At 39.0% G+C, this 18,866-nt stretch overlaps 1 protein-coding gene across 2 annotated transcripts in view; it reads left to right on the forward strand.

Moving 5' to 3' along the window:
* The window catches only part of BRWD1 (bromodomain and WD repeat domain containing 1), a 124,338-nt gene that overhangs the window by 16,339 nt on the left and 89,133 nt on the right, over nt 1–18,866 (forward strand). For both annotated transcript variants that reach the window (XR_003309752.2, XM_023191687.2), the window contains exons 6-10: nt 680–778; nt 1,134–1,294; nt 2,697–2,918; nt 17,034–17,134; nt 17,954–18,024. Coding sequence is in view for 1 of the 2 variants with exons in the window: in XM_023191687.2 (XP_023047455.1) it covers nt 680–778; nt 1,134–1,294; nt 2,697–2,918; nt 17,034–17,134; nt 17,954–18,024 (654 nt within the window). In the remaining variant the exon portion in view is untranslated. The remainder of the gene's footprint in view (nt 1–679; nt 779–1,133; nt 1,295–2,696; nt 2,919–17,033; nt 17,135–17,953; nt 18,025–18,866) is intronic.

Here is an 18,866-nt window from a genome sequence, read left to right on the forward strand (position 1 = left end):
GCTCTTCAGTAGAGGATTTTCTGTGATCCTAAAATGAAGGGAAAGCTATGTAATTTATCAGTATTTCCTAAAGAGAGAGACTAAAGTCATGGCAGTATTGGCCAAATTAATTTTAAAACTGAACAAGTCATGAATTTTCATATAAATCAAAGAACTTTTTCCTTATAAAAGCTTCCATTTTTGAAAAGTTGGATCAGCTGTAAGACCTTTTATCTTTAGTATTGTATGATATAATTCTACATTGAAAAATAAACACTTCGCATGAAATGGGACTTGGAGTCAAGATCTGGTTTTCTGGTCCATCTTTACCAACCATTGCTGTGGATCTCTTTAAAGGCCCTAGAACCTTTGAGCCTCAGTTACCTCACTTGTAAATTGGCAAAAATACCTACCTCACAGGGTTGTTGTGAGGATTCAATGAGCTAATGTATGTTGAAAGCACTTTGTGAATTGTAAAGTGCTACACAAATGTTAGTTGTTGTTGCTGCTGTATCTGAGATGTCTTAATTTTCTTTTTCTTCAGAAATAGTCTAATAAACCTCCAGGGCTTTTCTGTTAAAGTATATTAGTTGGTAAAATGTTGAATAAACAGTTTATTACAATATACGTAAGTATTCTATAAAATCTTTCTTGGGGTTAACTTTCAAGATTTTATGTGTATCTAAAATTCATTTTAAAGACTGCAGGCACACAGTTTGGAAGGGCTCTGCCTTTGCTGCTCTTCATAGAGGAAGACCTCCTGAAATGCCAGTGAATTATGGTTCCCCACCAAATCTTGGTAAGTAAGGTTGGCCTTTGAGATGCCTGAAATAATTCTTTTTACATTTCTCAACAACCTGTATAAATGCTGTATTAAAATTAAAAGGAAATACTGGTTGAAATGTTTTGATAGTAATAAGCATCAAATATCAAATTATTGTTAATTACTAAAAATAAAGTTAATAAAAAAGAATCTTACTGTAGTAAGAAGTCTGTATTAGTGAATATAGAAGAATAGAATTGGGAAGAAATTGTGTCCTTAGGGATTCTTGAACATAGATTTTTGTGATCCTCTAGCAGTTGTTACTTGAGTTTTTATTAGATTTTTCCATATTGGCTCTCCCTTAACCATTTTCATTGTTTTTATTTCCTAGTGGAGATACATCGAGGAAAACAACTCACAGGGTGTTCCACTTTTAGTACAGCATTTCCAGGAACTATGTATCAGCATATAAAAATGCACAGAAGGATTCTCGGACATCTGTCTGCTGTTTACTGTGTAGCATTTGATAGGACAGGACATAGAATCTTTACAGTGAGTTAACGTTTTAAACTTGATTTGGTGTCATTTAGAGTACTTCAGTGTGCTTCAGAATCATCTGGGAAATCTTACAAAATATGTAGTTTCTGTTTCATATCCTCAGAGATTTTGACTCAGTAGGTATGGTGTGGGTCTCATGAATTTGTATTTTTAATAAGTGCGTCAGCTGAAAATAGGACTCTGCTGTTTTGAGATACAATGATTTAGAGTAGTGGTTCTTAAATGTGATATTTAAGGATGCTTAAAAATAGACATACCTAATACTTTCCCTCTAGCACATTCTAGACTTACTGAATTAGATTACGTTGTAATTAAATATATGTATTAACTGTAAACCCCCCAAAATAAAAAGCTCCTCAGACCTCTACAAGTGATTCGTGTTCACATTAACCACTGGTTCAGGAAAATGGGTTGATTATAAAATAACCCATTAGTGTTCAAGTAAGTATTAAAAACCTATCTGAAAAAATTTGGAATTTATCATTTTAATGTTTTAAGGGTAAATTAGGATGGGTGAGAAGTTTAACTTTGATTTTGCAGGTGTACAATTCAAGAGTAGATAATCAAGTGTTTCTTGAATGAATGGGTGCTGGCTAGTACTGTAAACTTGAGACTGTGTTGTTTGTGAGGAGGCCGTTCCCACCATTTTTGTTTGTTTTTGGGATTGCCACTTAGTCATGTTTCTCACTATGAAGTATAGATCTGTTCCAACATTCATCACATTATTTAGCTTGGTGTGAATAGACTTTTATTTTTTTGAGACGGAGTTTCGCTCTGTCACCCAGGCTGGAGTGCAGTGGCGCAGTCTCAGTTCACTGCAAGATCTGCCTCCTGGGTTCATGCCATTCTCCTGCCTCAGCCTCCTGAGTAGCTGGGACTATAGGCGCCAGCCATCACGCCCGGCTAATTTTTTGTATTTTTTAGTAGAGGTAAAGTTTCACTGCATTAGCCAGGATGGTCTTGATCTCCTGACCTTGTGATCTGCCTGCCTCTGCCTCCCAAAGGATTGAGATTACAGGCGTGAGCCACTGCGCCCGGCCTAGACTAACATTTAACCATTGTTAGTTGATATAAGAGAGCCATGAACTTTGAGTTGGACTTCTTACTTTGCAGAGAACTTGGGGGAAAATAGTATTGATAATGGAGTCTGACCCATAGAAATGATAACTTGGCAGTATTTTTATGTATACTTTCTTTGCCTTAAAGAAAAATACTGTTATTCCATAAGTGTTCTGACCGTAAGTCATAATTTATTACATAAATAACAAAGTATTCTATAGTTGGAAAGAGAGAAGTTAAAGATAGTTAGTTTGGATGGCATATAAAAGGAATTCTTCTAATATCATTTAAAAGATTTGCTGTACTAACATTAATTTTTGGATATCTTTTTTCTTAGGGTTCAGATGATTGTTTGGTAAAGATTTGGTCAACACATAATGGCCGCTTGTTATCTACATTAAGAGGTCATTCTGCAGAAATTTCAGATATGGCAGTAAACTATGAGAATACAATGATTGCCGCGGGGAGCTGTGATAAAATTATTAGAGTGTGGTGCTTGAGAACTTGTGCCCCGGTTGCTGTGCTGCAAGGACATACAGGATCAATTACATCTTTACAGGTAAACTTCTAGCGTAGTGGGCACATTCCTATATATATTTTCACCTTTTTCTTTAAAACAGTTTCTTTAGAATTGAGAAGTAGTAAGATGTGTATTAGTAACTATATATTTTAAGTAAGAAATGATAATTCATACTTCCACAAATCATGGAAGGCTGATGAAATAAAGATCTAATGCATATTTACATGAAGGCTTATTGATATTTTGGGGTTTATGGTTGAACTGGATAACTGTCAGTTGCAAACTGGTGATAGATTGTTTTTCAACTTTAAAACTTGTGGATTTTGCTAAGGTGGTTTTTTTTTTTTTTTTTGACTGAGTCTTGCTCTGTTGCCCAGGCTGGAGTGCAATGGCGCGATCTCAGCTCGCTGCAACCTCTGCCTCCCGGGTTCAAGCGATTCTTGTGCCTCAGCCTCTCGAGTAGCTGGGATTACAGGTGTCTACCACCATGCCTGGCTAATTTTTGTATTTTTAGTAGAGACGGAGTTTCACCATGTTGGGCAGGCTGGTCTCAAACTCCAGACCTCAAGTGACCTGCCTGGCTCGGCCTCTCTAAATGCTGGGATGACAGGAGGGAGCCACTGCGCCCAGCCGCTTGGTTGATTTAATATGCCTAAATATTTAAAGTTTTTTTTTCCACGATAAGCAGAGGATAATTTTGAACCTATACAGAGTAGACAGAATAGTATAAACTCCTATGTATCTGTCAACCCATGGCCAGTTCTTTCCTAACTGCTTCATCTTGTACCTAAAGCAAATCCTAGATTTTATATCATTTCTTCTGCAAATATTTCATTCTGTGTTTCTAAAAGATAAGGATTCCCCTCCCCCCCTTTTTTCATAGCAACTGTTATGGGAGGAAAAGATTCCTTTTTAAAACAACTACAGGCCGAGCGTGGTGGCTCACACCTGTAAGCCCAGCACTTTGGGAGGCCGAGACGGGCAGATCACGAGGTCAGGAGATCGAGACCATCCTGACTAACATGGTGAAACCCTGTCTCTACTAAAAATACAAAAATTAGCCGGGCGTGGTGGCGGCGCCTGTAGTCCCAGCTACTCGGGAGGCTGAGGCAGGAGAATGGCGTAAACCCGGGAGGCGGAGCTTGCAGTGAGTGGAGATCGCGCCACCGCACTCCAGCCTGGGCAACAGAGCGAGACTCCGTCTCAAAAAAAAAAAAAAAACAACTACAACACTATTATCACACTGTTTATTGATGTTCAAGTTTCTAGTTGTCTCGTAAGTGGTGTTTTGTTTAGGTTGTTTGAATCAGGGGCAAAACAAAGCCTGCATGTTATAATTGGTTGCTGTAGACTAAAAGAAACTTAAAATATAAATTTCACCTACCTATGCAGTTAAAAAAAATGATCTTGCAGTTTCTTTGTTGAAGGACCTGGGTTATCTGTAGTTTCCCCACAGTTTGGATGTTGCAAATTATATCCTATTGGAATAGTTTAATATGTTCCTCTGTATTTCTATTAAGTTGGTTATTGGATCTAGAGCAGTGGTTCTCTTTAATGTGCATGAGAATCACCTGGAGGGCTTGATTAAAACATTGTTAGGCACTACCCCCAAAGTTTCTGATTCAAAACTTCTGGGGTGGGGGTATGAGAATTTCATCACCGATAGAAAATTGATCACATTGAGGTGTAAGTTCTTCCATCAGAAGGCACAAAATGTCTTGTGTTTTTCTGTATTCCTCACTGATGATCGTTGCCTTACATCCATTAGTTGTTAGGGACAGAATATGTTGCTCTTAGTAGTGTAAGGTTCTTGGCTCTCAGTGTAACAGAAATTAATAGGAGGCTGGGCAGACTTCACAGACAAGATTTATTAAGACTTATGCCGAGATTTATTAAGACTTGTGCCTAGCAGTGGCACATGCCTGTAATCCCAGCACTTTAGGGAGGCTGAGATGGGAGGATCACTTGAGCTCACAGGTTTGAGACCTGGCCTGGGCAGCATAGCGAGATACCACCCCCAACCCCAGAAATAGTTTGGCAAGGGGGCACACGCCTGTAGTCTCAGTACCCTGAGGTTGAGGGAGGATTGCTTGAGCCAGGAGGTTGAGGCTGCAGTGAGCCATGATCGCACCAGTGCATTCCAGCCTGGGTGACAAAGTGAGACTGTCTCAAAAAAAAAAAAGAGACTTATGCCTGAAACATTGGGAATAGGTGAGACAGTGAAGGAAGAAGGGTCCTCTGGCTGGCTTCCCAGGGGAATGCCTTGCCGTGTCTTAAGGAGGGTGATGTGCAAAACTCATGAGGTAGGTGAATGTTATTACATGTGTGGGGTGGAGCGCAGGGTGTGCAGATGCACTAAAGAATCATGCTAACACATATGTCGCATGATGAGAGGGGGAGATAAGCCCCTCTGGGTGAAGGTTTTAGTATTACAATGAGGCTCAGGGTTAGGATTGGTCCTTCTCCTGGCCTTGTGCACATATGGGCAATAGAGTTAACTCTCCCGCGTAGGATTCAGGGAGGAATGCTGCTTGTTTTAGTTTTTTTAGACCGCTTACAAGGTCTGGTCAGTGAGTATGGGCCAGTGGGGATGGTGCTAAAATGTCTGGTGGTTAGTGGTCACGTATGGAGAAACATGTTAGTGGGAGTGTGCCAAGTCCTGTCCCTACTACACTGTTTCAGTGCTTTGGTATCATTTTTTGAAACTTATGTTTGGTTAGGTTGAAGTAAATTGTTAGATGATTTGTAAAGCAAAGGCACATTGGTGTCTCTCATTAGAATTTGGTTAAAACTGGTGGTGGTTCAATTTTTTTATGCACATTCACCTAGGCTATATATTAGTGGTCACTTAAATGGATTTGGTGTGAACTTTTGTGATAAAAGGCGAGTTTTGTTCTCTTCTAGTTAATATTCTCAAAGAAAAGAGAATGAGTAGCTATTATGGGATGAAGATAGTTATAATTGAGATAGTGGTTTTTGTTTTTCGTGTTTTTTTTGGCCCAGGCAGAGTGCCGTGGTGTGATCATGGCTCATTGTAACCTCAGCCTGGGGTCAAGGTCTGCCCATCTCAACCTCTCAAGTAGCTAGGACCACAGGTGTGTGCTACCAACCCCAGCTGTTTACATTTTTATAGGGATGGAATCTAGCCATGGTGTCCAGGCTTTTCTTGAATTCCTAGGATCAAGCAGTCGTTTTTCCTCCACCTCCCAAAATGCTGGAATTACAAGCCTGAGCCACCGTGCCTTGCTGAGATAGTGTTTTATTTTGGAAGTTTAAGCAAGACTTGGTTTGTCTACATGTAGTTAAGAAGTACATTGTTTTCTGGAAGATTTTATAGTGTGAAAATCGAATTCTTGCTAGGTTTCACAGTTAACATTTTATAGTTTGATATGAATGTATTGACAATATAGCAGCAAATAAGAACATTTATACTTTGAGAGGGTGCCTGTCTTAAAATCATCTTGAAATTCTTTGAAAGTGGTGTTCTAGTCTTCCCTGAAATGATTCTTCTTGTAGTGGGGGCTCACATGCGTTTATTGCTTACTGAATGTATCTGAACAATCTACTTGGTTAGTAGTACTTTTTTTTTTTTTGAGATGAAGTCTCACTCTGTTGCCCAGGCTGGAGTGCAGTGGCACGATCTCAGCTCACTGCAACCTCTGCCTCATGGGTTCAAGTGTTTCTTCTGCCTCAGCCTCCTGAGTAGCTGGGACTACAGGCACGTGCCACCATGCCTGGCTAATTTTTTGTATTTTTAGTAGAGACGAAGTTTCACCGTGTTAGCCAGGATGGTCTCAATCTCCTGACCTCGTGATCCACCCGCCTTGACCTCCCAAAGTGCTGGGATTACAGGCGTGAGCTACAACACCCAACCTCAGTGGGTGATTTTAACAGCATCTGAACACAACTGATGAAACTGAAGAGAGAATTAGTGAAGTGGAATTGAGGTCAGAAGAAAATAAATAGAACCAAATACAATGAGTAATCATTGCAGCCTTAGGGAAAATTAGAGTAGTAGTAAGAAGACTGATTGCTAGCTTCTCAATAGAAATAATGGAAGTTGATAGACAAGTAATATTTTTAAATTGTTAATAGAAAATGCCAGTCAATAATTCTGAGCCTATTAAAATACATCATTGAGGAATGAAAGTATATTAAGTGCATGTTTAGACAAGCTGAGAATTTCTTAGCAATGGAACAACATTAAAGGGAATTCTAAATAATATTCTTTTTCTCTTTTTTGAGATGGAGTCTCGCTCTGTTGCCCAGACTGGAGTGCAGTGGCGTGATCTTGGCTCACTGCAAGCTCTGCCTCCCAGGTTCATGCCATTCTCCTGCCTTAGCCTCCAAAGTAGCTGGGACTACAGGCACCCGCCACCATGCCCGGCTAATTTTTTGTATTTTTTAGTAGAGACAGGGTTTCATTGTGTCAGCCAGGATGGTCTGTATCTCCTGATCTTGTGATCCACCTGCCTTGGCCTCCCAGAGTGCTGGGATTATAGGCATGAGCCACCGCGCCAGCCCTAAATAATATTCTTTAGGCGAGGATGTGATCCCAAGTGGAAACTTGGAGATGCAAGAAGCAATGAAGAGTTAAGAAAAAAAAAAAAGTGAATGTGTGGGTAAATGGAAATAAACATTGGCTGTATACGATAAGTGAATTCTGGGCTTCAAAATACGTATGGAATTAAAGAATGTATAGTGTGTATATTAGGAGGAGGTAACTTCAATATTCTAAGATCTTTGCATTGTTCAAGAAGTGGAAAATAAAAAAATACAAATTTACATCAGACTTTAGATGAAGATGCATTTTGAAATCTCTAGAATAACAGCCAAAAGTATGGCAAGAGATTGTATAACTACTAGACTTAATAGAGGTGGGGAGATACGTACTAATAAAAAAAGTGAAACAAGAAAGGAGAAAAAAAACAGTACTAAGATGATACTGGGATAGTAAATGTCAATATAAACATAATTATATTACTTGAAATACATTAAATGGGCTAAAGCAAGTCTCAACTGAAATAATTTTAAGTGTATTCTCTGACAACAATGTAATTAAACAAGAAATTACTAACAGCCAGAATTAATAACAGATACTCCTCACTTTTTGTAAACTTTATGTATAGTTGACCCTCGAACAATATGGGTTTGAATTGCATGGGTCGACATATATAGATTTTCTTCCACCTCTGTCACCCCTGAGATGGCAAGACCAACTCCTCTTATTCCTCCTCCTCCTCTTCAGCCTATTCCACATGAAGACAATGAGGATGAAGACCTTTAAGATGATCACTTCTACTTAATAGTAAATATATTTTCTCTTCCTTATGATTTTCTTGATAACATTTTCTTTTTTCTAACTTACTTTATTATTAGAATACGTTACATAAAACATAAACAAAAATATGTGTTAATTGACTGTTCATGCAATTGGTAAGACTTTATTAGTAGTTAAGTTTTTTGGGAGTCAAAAGTTACATGTGGATTTTCAGCTGCCTGGGAGGGGGTTGATACCCTAACCCCTGCGTTGTTCAAGGGTCAACTATACTTTTAAATAATCCATACGTCAAAGGAAAAAAAAATCACAATAGACATTTAAGAATATTTCGAACCGATTAATAATGAAAACCTTACAAATGAAAACATTACATATGAAAACTTGAGGGAGGTGCTCTTTGGGAGTCAGCCTTGAAGGGGGTGCCCAGTGATTCTTGCCTCCTGGCACTCAGGCCACTGTAGTCTCCTTGCTGAATAGGGTTGACTGGTGAACTTAAAAGATAATGAGAAAATGGCATAGTGTGACTTTCAGTGTTTCTGAAGTTACACTACACCATAATAAGATAGCTTTTGTCTTGTTCTCTTTAATCACTGCTCTTGAGGGAAGCCAATTGTTAGGTAGATTGCATACTCAAACTGTCCTATGGAAGGGTCTTCATGGTAGTAACTGATGTCTTCTGCTGTAGTCATGTGAGTAAGCCATTTTGGAAGCAGATCCCCGTATTCCCAGTTAAGCCTTTATGTGACTGTGGCTCAGGTCGACATCTTGACTGCATCTTGCAGCCTCGGGACACTGAGCCAGACCTATCTAGCTAAGCTGCTGTTGAATTCTTGGCCCATAGAGACTATGGGATAATGAATATTTATTGTTGTCCAGTGCAGCTAAAAATTTTGGGTTAAGTTGTTTCATAACAGTATATCATTCTCTGCTGAAGTTGTGCTGAAGGGGAAATTTACACCCAATTGATGTATTAAAAAGAAGCTGAAATTCAGTGATCAGCTGTATTTCTCAAGAAGTTAGGAGAACAACAAACAAGAAGAAAGAAATTTTGAAGTACAGAAATTAAGGATAGAAAAAATGTGCATAATAGTAGCAAGGATCAGCAAAGCCAGAAGTTCTTTGAAAGGCTAAAAATACTGGTAAAAGACAGGTTGTTCAGGGAACAAAAAAGAAACTTGACAAATAACCATTATCAGATTTGAAAAAGGGGTATCACTAATATCCTTCAGATAATAAAAAGAGGATATTTTAAACAGCTTTATAAAGGAAAATTGGAGGTAAATACAGAGAAAACACCAAGACATAAAAAGAAAATCTGAATTGACTTGTAGCTATGAAATGCATTGTATCTGTAGTTTAACTACTTATTATTTAGGTAAAAAATGTTTGGCCCTAATTTCCTGAGGAAGCAATCAGACAAATCCACATTGAGAAACTGTGAAACAAATCTCTTATTCCTCAAAAGTTTGGTTTCAAGAAAGACAGAAAGATGGAGAACTTTTTTATAAGGAACCTCAGGAAAGGGGACAAATGTTAATATATAAGCCTTGATTTGGGTTCTGGATTTAGGAGAGAAAAAAGCTGTAAAGGATGCTTGAGAAATTTGGGAAAGCTGGGCATGGTGGCGGACACCTGTAATCCCAGCTACTTGGGAGGCTGAGGCAGGAGAAGTGCTTGAAGCTGGGAGGCAGAGGTTGCAGTGAGCCGATATTGTGCCACCGCACTCCCCACCAGGTGACAGTGCAAGACTTCATCTCAAAAAAAAAAAAAAAAAAAAAGAACAAAAATGTACAAATACTGGAAATAAAACCTTTTTATTTTCCAATAGTTTGGTTGCCTACTTAAAATCCTAGAGAATTGAAAAATGCCTTGACAGGTTGCAGTATATCTTGTGAAGTAATAGCTATTGAACTTAGGTGGTGGTGATGGCTTCACAGCATTGTGCATGCACTAAATGCCCCTGAATTGTTGACTTTAAAATGGTTCATATGGTGTGTTTTATGTTACGTGAATTTTACCCCCTCCCCCAGAATGCATGAGTGAGCATACAGGAAAAGATTTTCATTTTAACAGTTAACAGGACAGCTAACTACGTTTGACGAATACATTTTTTTTTTTTTTTTTTTTTTTTAAAGACAGAGTCTTACTCTGTCACTCAGGCTGGAGTGCAGTGGTGCGATCTTGGCTTACTGCAACCTCTGTCGACTGGGCTCAAGTGATGCTTCCCCCTCACCCTCCTGAGTAGCTGGGAGTAGCTGGGACTACAGGTGCGTGCCACCACTCCTGGCTAAGTTTTTTTGTGTGTGTTTTTTGGGTGGAGATGGGGTTTTGCCATGTTGCCCAAACTGGTCGAACTCCTGAGCTCAAGCAGTCTTCCCGCCTTGGCCTCCCAAAGTGCTAGGATTATAGGTGTGAACCACGACACCCAGCCTACCTTCTTTTTAAATTTTTTGTTTTTAGTTGACCTGTAATAGTTATAGAAAGACATTACAGTGTGATGTTTCAGTGCATATATGCATTGTATAAGGATCAAATGAGGGTAATTATATCCATCACTTTAAGTATTTATCATTTATTTGTTGTGGTAATATTCAAAGTCTTCTAGCTATCTTGAAATGTCTGTCACATTGTTATTTGCTGTACTCACCTTGCTGTGTAATAGAACACCAGAACTTATCCTTCCTGTCTGATTGTAACTTAATACCCCTTGAAACAACTTCTCATGGTCCCCCTCTTCCTGCATACTCCCCAGCCATAGGTAACACTGTTCTGTTCTGTGCTTCTGTGAAATCAACTTCTAAAATTCAATAGTGAGATTACACAGTGTTTGCCTTTCTGTGCCCTGCTATTTCACTTAACATAAAGGCCTTTAGGTTCATCCATATTACCACAAATGACAGAGGAGTATTCTGTTTATAATGTTCCATTGTTTGTGTGTATATACACAGACACACTGCATTTTCTTTGTCCATTCATCTGTAGATGGGTGTTTAGGTTGATTCATATCTTGACTATTGTGAATGGCACTGCAGTAAACATGGGAGTGCAGGTATCTCTTCAGTATACTGATTTCATTTCCCTTCGGATATATACCCAAAAGCATAGGCAACAAAAGCAAAAACAGACAAATGGAATTATATCAAACTACAAAGCTGCTGTACAGCAAAGGAAACAATCAGTATAGATCAAAGAGACAACCTGAAGAATGGGAGAAAGTACTTGTAAAATCTGTGCACCTGACAAAGGGTTAATATCCAGAACATAGAAGGAACTCAACTCAATAGAAAAAAATTCAATTAAAAAATGGACAAAAGACCTGAATAGATATTTCTAAAAAGAAAACATACAAATGGCCAACAGATATATGAAAATATGCTTAACATCACTAATTATCAGGAAAATGCAAATCAAAACCCCAGTGAGATCCTACCTCACCCCAGAATAGCTGTTCTCAAAAAGACAAAGGATAACAAATATTGGGAAGGATGTGGAGAAAGGGGAACGCTTACGTGCTTTTGGTGAGAATGTAAATTAGTACAGCTATTATGGGAAGCAGTATGGAGGTTCTCCTGCCTTCCCCAGAGGCAGGTTCTCTCTCTTGCCCAGGCTGGAGTGCAGTGGCGTAATCATAGCTCGCTTGGCCTCAAACTTGTGGGCTCAAGTCATCCTCCTGCCTCAGCCTTCTGAGTAGCTGAGACTATAGGTGTGTGCCACCTCACCTAGTTAGTTCTTAATTTTTTGTAGAGACAGTGTCTTGCTATATGTTTCACAAGCTGGTCTTGAACTTCTGGCCGCAAGCAGTCCTCCTGTATTGGCCTCCCAAAGCACTGGGGTTTATAGGCATGAGCCACCATGCCCGACCGGAGGTTCTTCACAAAAAAATGATTGGCTGTATATCCAAAGAAAATAAATAATACGTTGTTTTACAGCAAAAGAGAGGATCAGCCAGGCACGGTGGCTCATGCCTGTAATCCCAGCACTTTGGGAGGCCGAGGCGAGCGGATCATGAGGTCAGGAGATTGAGACCGTCCTGGCTAACACGGTGAAACCCCGTATCTACTAAAAAATACAAAAATTAGCTGGGCGTGGTGGGGGTGGGTGCCTGTAGTCCCAGCTACTGGGGAGGCTGAGGCAGGAGAATGGCGTGAACCCGGGAGGTGGAGTTAGCAGTGAGCGGATATCACGCCACTGCACTCCAACCTGGGTGAGAGAGCGAGACTCCGTCTCAAAAAAAAAAAAAAAAAGGATCAGCATATATTAAAGAGTCCTTATTTTATCGCCTAACAAGTTGTCAAAGTAGACGTTCTTAAGCTCATGAGCATGAGGTACAGACTAGGTAGTTACTCCAAATGTGTAGATTTCAAGCATACTTTGGACTTTGGAAGTAGACACATGAGGTCTACTAAAAATCCTAAAATCCTAAGGCCAAAGAGGACTTTGAGAAATCATAGTTCGTACTGTTTCCTTTATGCAGGATTTAGCTAATGCATCTTAGAAAAAAAGAGACTATTTTTAATATCCAGAAATACATATTATAGTCATTGACAACTGGCCTTGGGGGGGGGCATAATAAAACATGGTTGTATGTCAGTAATACTGCAGTTGATGAAATGCTGCTATTTAGAAACAGTAAAAGGAAGGCTCCCGAGGTTAAAAATACCTGTTGGATACTAAAGAAAAATAAGACAAAACAAAAAAAAATCACAACTCTTAAAACTTCAAGCTTAGAGGCTTCATTAGTGAATTCTGTTAAAACTTGTTAGAACTGCTGAGAGCTTAGTGTGATGGTTAGATATATATAGGACCCATGTCTTAAAATCAGAACTTTATTGTACACTATTAATAAACAAGTAATAAATACAATGGAAGAAGAATTAATTCATAATAGCAACAAAACCCCTCAAACACATAGAAATATATTTATTTATTTATTTTGAGACGGTGTCTAGCTCTGTTGCCCGTGCTGGAGTGCAGCGGCCAGATCTCAGCTCACTGCAAGCTCCGCCTCCCGGGCTTACGCCATTCTCCTGCCTCAGCCTCCCGAGTAGCTGCGACTACAGGCGCCGCCACCTCGCCCGGCTAGTTTTTTGTATTTTTTAGTAGAGACGGGGTTTCACCGTGTTAGCCAGGATGGTCTCGATCTCCTGACCTCGTGATCCGCCCGTCTTGGCCTCCCAAAGTGCTGGGATTACAGGCTTGAGCCACCGTGCCCGGCCAAGGAATAAATTTAACAGGAAATGTGGAATATGTTTATGAAGAAAGATCTTAAAAATACTGGAATCATGGTGGGGAAGGAAACAGTCTAAATAAGTGAAAATGCCTCTACCATGTTCGTGAATCAGAAGATTCAGTATTGTAAAGATGTCAGATCTTTCCTGATTATGCTACAAAATCAACATATTTACATTTGAAATTCCAATGATTTTGTTTTTATGGAACTAAGCCAGCCAATCAGGCTCATTTAGAAGAGAAAAATAAGCACGGACAGCAAAAGAAGAGCAAAGAATTGTTTAGCCATGCTGGAGATATAAAAATGTTTTAGAGGTGTTATAAAGAAAATAGTACAGTATCAGTCCATGAATAGACAAAGATATAAGTGGGACAGAAATAGCCACAAGTTGCTTGTATGTCTGGGAATTTGATTTAGAACAGGTGACTTAAAAATATTCTTCCATGGACAGTTAGGTTTAGAATTCCTTTTTTTTTTTGAGACGGAGTTTCGCTCTTGTTGCCCAGGCTGGAGTACAGTGGTGCGATCTCAGCTCACTGTAATCTCCGCCTTCTGGGTTCAAGCAATTCTCCTGCTTTAGCCTCCTGAGTAACTGGGATTACAAGTGCCCACCACCACGCCTGGCTAATTTTTTGTATTTTTAGTAGAGGCAGGGTTTCATCATTTTGGCCAGGCTGGTCTTGAACTCCTGACCTCAGGTGATCCACCTGCCTTGGCCTTCCAAAGTGCTGCGATTACAGGCGTGAGCCATGAGCCACCATGCCTAGCCTCTAGAATTCTTAAAGTACTCTGTGCAGGGTTGCGAGTGTTACTCTGATGGTTTACTTAAAAAAATATTTTTTTGTTGAATTAGCAATTCAGTGTGGAAGGTGTTTTAATTTTTTTAAAGTGAAAGCAAGTTTATTAAGAAAGCAAAGGAATAACAGAATCTTCTATTTTAATTAACAAAAATATCCAACTACTAATATAACTTGAATTATATTACTTTTTCTCATTACTTTTAATGAGATACCTGCAAAGCTCAATGTTAGGCCACATTCTGGAACATATCTACTTAGATATAAACAATCACTTTGAACATTTAAAAAAAAAATCATTTCTTCTTACTTTGCTTTCTGTTAATGGCACTATAAGTCTTTGTTTTCTAAGCTCTTTCTTTGTCTTGAATGTTTCGTGAGTCAGCAAGTTTGTTTGCCTTTTGAGACAGAGTCTCACTCTGTTGCCCAGGTTGAAGTGCAGTGGTGTGATCTCAACTCTGCAACCTCAGCCTCCTGGGACTACAAGCATGTGTCGCCATGCCTGGCTAATTTTTTATTTTATATGTATCTATGCATAAGTATGTGTATACGTGTATATATACACATGTACATACATCTATGTAGACGTATATATGTTTATAGACATATATGTGTATATCTGTCTACATATGTGTATACATGTATGTATACATACGTGTATATACAGGTGACTTAAAAATACTCTTCCTGGCCTGGTGCAGTGGCTCATGCCTGTAATCCCAGCACTTTGGGAGGCTGAGGTGGGCAGATCATGAGGTCAGGTGATCGAGACCATCCTGGATAACATGGTGAAACCCCGTCTCTACTAAAAATACAAAATATTTAGCTGAGCGTGGTGGTGGGCGCCTGTAGTCCCAGCTACTCGGGAAGCTAAGGCAGGAGAATGGCGTGAATCTGGGAGGTGGAGCTTGCAGGCTTGCAGTGAGCCGAGATTGCGCCACTGCACTGCAGCCTGGGTGACAGAGCGAGACTGTGTCTCAGAAAAAAAAAACAAAAACAAAACTCTTCCATGGACACTTAGGTTTAGAATTCCTTTTTTTTGGTACGTATATGTACATAATACATATACATACGTGTATATACACGTGTGTATACGTATACACGTATATGTAGACTGTGTATATATGTATATGTATGTATATACATGTATGCGTATATGTCTACATATATACACGTGTATACATATGTATATACACATTTTTTTGGTAGGTAGAGGGGTCTTGCTATGTTGTCCAGGCTGGAGTGCAGTGGTGCCATCTCAACTTGCTGTAACATTCACTGCCTGGGTTCAAGTGATTCTCCTGCGTCAACCTCCTGAGTAGCTGGGATTATAGGTGCTGCCATCACGCCCACCCACTTATTGTGTTATGGGCATCCACCACCATACCTAGCTAATTTTTGTATTTTTAGTAGAGATGGTGTTTCACCATGTTGGCCAGGCTGGCCTCAAACTCCTGACCTCAAACTCCTGACCTGAAGTGATCTGCCTGCCTTGGCTTCCCATAGCACTGGGATCACAGCTGTGAGTCACCATGCCTGGACAATTTTGTATTTTTTTTTGTAGAGACAGGGATTCGCCATGTCACCTAGGCTGGTCTTAAACTCTTGGACTCAAGCAATTCTCACTCCTCTGCCCCTTCAAAGTGTTGGGATTACAGGCGTGAGCCATGGCACCCGGGCGACTCAGCAAGTTTTGATGCTCCTCTCTTTTTGCCTTTCCTGTCCGTTCTAGGGGGAGAAGGGTGGAGCTGTATTCCAGTTAAGTGTCTTGCTTCTTAGATTAACTGGGTTCCCTCTTGGCTTTTTACTACAACTTACCTCTTCTCTTTCAGTCAGTATTATATATTGTTGTAAGACAAATCTTTTGGCTGCTTTTGGTGTTTTTACTTGAAAAGTACAGTTACCCTTTAAACTGCTTTGCTTACATCCAGACTCTTTACCCATTTACCCCATTGCCCCATGACTTTGAGAAATGAACACTTTGTTCATATAGATCTTTGTTTCTATCATATACCATATTCCTCCTCACTTTTGAACCTGTGCTGATATTATTCCTTTGCTTAGTGTGTGTTTGTTTTCCTTGCATTTTCCTACTATTTAATCCTTCGTAGACATCTCTGGCTAGTTGATCTTCCTTTCTCTAGCTTGCTTGTTTAGCACTTTTGGTATTTTATTAAGTACAGATGTTAGCCTTATTCTGAAGTGGCACTGCAGTATAGTTCTTGTGTTTTCATATTTTATGGTTTTGTTTTTAAAATATTTAAATCATTGATCCATTTGGAATGTATCCTCATGTACAGTCTGAAGAATGGATTTAGTTTTTTTTCAGATTGCTGCACAGTTGTAACACCATTTATGCAGTGATCCATTGTTCGCTCAACAGATTTGAGATAATACCTTAATTCTACTTAAGTTTTACATTAGGGTCCATTTTTCCCCCCATTTTTCCTTCCAGTTTTTCAGTCAGCTTTCCTGGTTGAATAGGGTCTAGTTTCGGACTTTATTTTTTCCGTTGGTCATTCTGTCAGTGTACACCGTTATGTCTGATCGTTTTAATTATTGAGGCTCTGTGATATGCTTTAATATCTGATAGGACTAGATCTTCACCTTGTTAAATTTAGTTTTTCTGGCTAATCTTGTTTATTCTGAAAATAGGCTTATTGAGATCGTATTACATATAAATGAATGTGGAGAGGTTATGGTTTTTTTCACTACAGTAGTATTACCTATATTTTGGATTTGTGTTTTATTTCCTTAAAGTGTCAATTGAAGTTAACTTTGCAAGAGTATTAAACTGTAACTTCAGTAGAAGTTCTGGAAACTGAATTGTATGTTTTACTTTTTAGTTTAGCCCAATGGCCAAAGGCTCTCAAAGATACATGGTTTCCACTGGTGCTGATGGGACAGTTTGCTTTTGGCAATGGGATTTAGAATCCTTGAAATTTAGGTAAGTGGCTTTAATTATGTAACACGTTTTCTTCTTTAATGTAGTTACAGTTTAGTCTAATGAAATGAAGTTTGATTATTAAGAGATTATGTATTATGGTTGCTTTTTTTACCTTTGAACTTCATTTTTCTTATATATAGCGTATGTGCCATATTGACTATTTCCTGTTTATAATTATTTAGATAACTGGATTTGTAAAAGAAGGATAGCTTTTCTATCTTAGCACATTTTTGTAAAGACAAAGTAAGGCATTTAAAAAAATAGGTGTATAATTGGAAATTCAGGCAGGAACATTTGAGAGTCATAAGACTTGTATTGTATACCTCTGCTGTCTAATACAGTAGTCACTAGCCACATATGATCATTGAGCACTTTAAGTATGGTTAGTGCAATTGAGGAACTGAATTGATAATTTAAATTTAGAACTTATAATTGATTAATGTGTTAGAAATTTTTCTTTTTCCTTTTTTTTTCTTCTTTTTTTTTTTTGTTTTTTGAGACGGAGTCTCGCTCTGTCACCCAGGCTGGAGTGCGATGGCGCGATCTCGGCTCACTGCAACCTCTGCCTCCTGGGTTCGAGTGATTCTCCTGTCTCAGCCTCCCAAGTAGCTGGGATTACAGGCGCCCGCCAGTAGGCCCAGCCACTAGGGAGGCTGAGGCTGGAGGGTCCCTTGAGCCCAATCTAGTCTGGGCAACATGGCGAGACCCTGTCTTCTAAAAAATTATAATATTTAACTATGCTAGATTAAAACCAATATTTTAAACTGTGTTAATGTGGTAAAATAATCTGTCTTAAAGCAGCATCTTCTTCTTTTAAAGCCCACGTCCCCTGAAGTTCACTGAAAAGCCTAGGCCAGGCGTTCAAATGCTTTGTTCTTCTTTTAGTGTTGGTAAGAACTTCTTCACGTTTTTTCTTAGGTTTTTTTTTTTTTTTTTTTTTTTTTAACATTTATTAAATGACCACTTTATTGCTAAGAACTTTTATTAGATACGTGATAAATGACTTCTGATGTTTGTTTTGTTAGGTTCAATTGATGATGTTCATTTTGTTAGCCTTGTTCTTCCAGTCCTCTATTCTGCCTTTGTCTGATTTCTGGTAGTAATCAGTGATACAAGAGATGTCTGGTAAAAGAGAGGCTTGAGGTGTCCACACAAGTGATTTCATATGTCTGTCCTATGTGTATGATAATCTAAACTTGTGATTTTCTTCGAATAGGCTAAACTGTATGTGCTTGATAGTTTAAATTTATTTCCCACACATATCTTGGTGAAATTATTATTTTTCATTTTTTGTACAGTGAACTTGTGTGGTAACTTTTTTCTTTTTTAGGATAGGTCAAAGACTTTTCCCTCATAAAATCTGAAAACTTGAACAAGCTAGGGTTAGGTATGTAAAATTGTTTAGAAAGCAGAACTTCTTTTCTTAAAAATATTTTTAGAGCCCTGGTGCTTAATTGGCATTATATTGTCACCCTTAATAATACAGATGGGGAGGCCGGACACAGTGACTCAATGCTTGTAATCCTAGTCCTTTGGGAGGCTGAGATGGGAGGATTGCTTCAGCCCAGGAATTTGAACCCAGCCCTGGCAACACAGTGAGAACCCATCTCTAAAAACAAAAACAAAAACAAAAAAAAACGAATGACCTGGGCATGGTGCACACACCTATAGTCCCAGCTACTCAGGAGACTAGGTGGGAGTATTGCTTGGTTCCAGGAGGTTGAGGCTGCAG

The sequence above is a fragment of the Piliocolobus tephrosceles genome, chromosome 19, assembly GCF_002776525.5.
Source record: "Piliocolobus tephrosceles isolate RC106 chromosome 19, ASM277652v3, whole genome shotgun sequence".
In the NCBI taxonomy this organism is placed as follows: Eukaryota; Metazoa; Chordata; class Mammalia; order Primates; family Cercopithecidae; genus Piliocolobus; species Piliocolobus tephrosceles.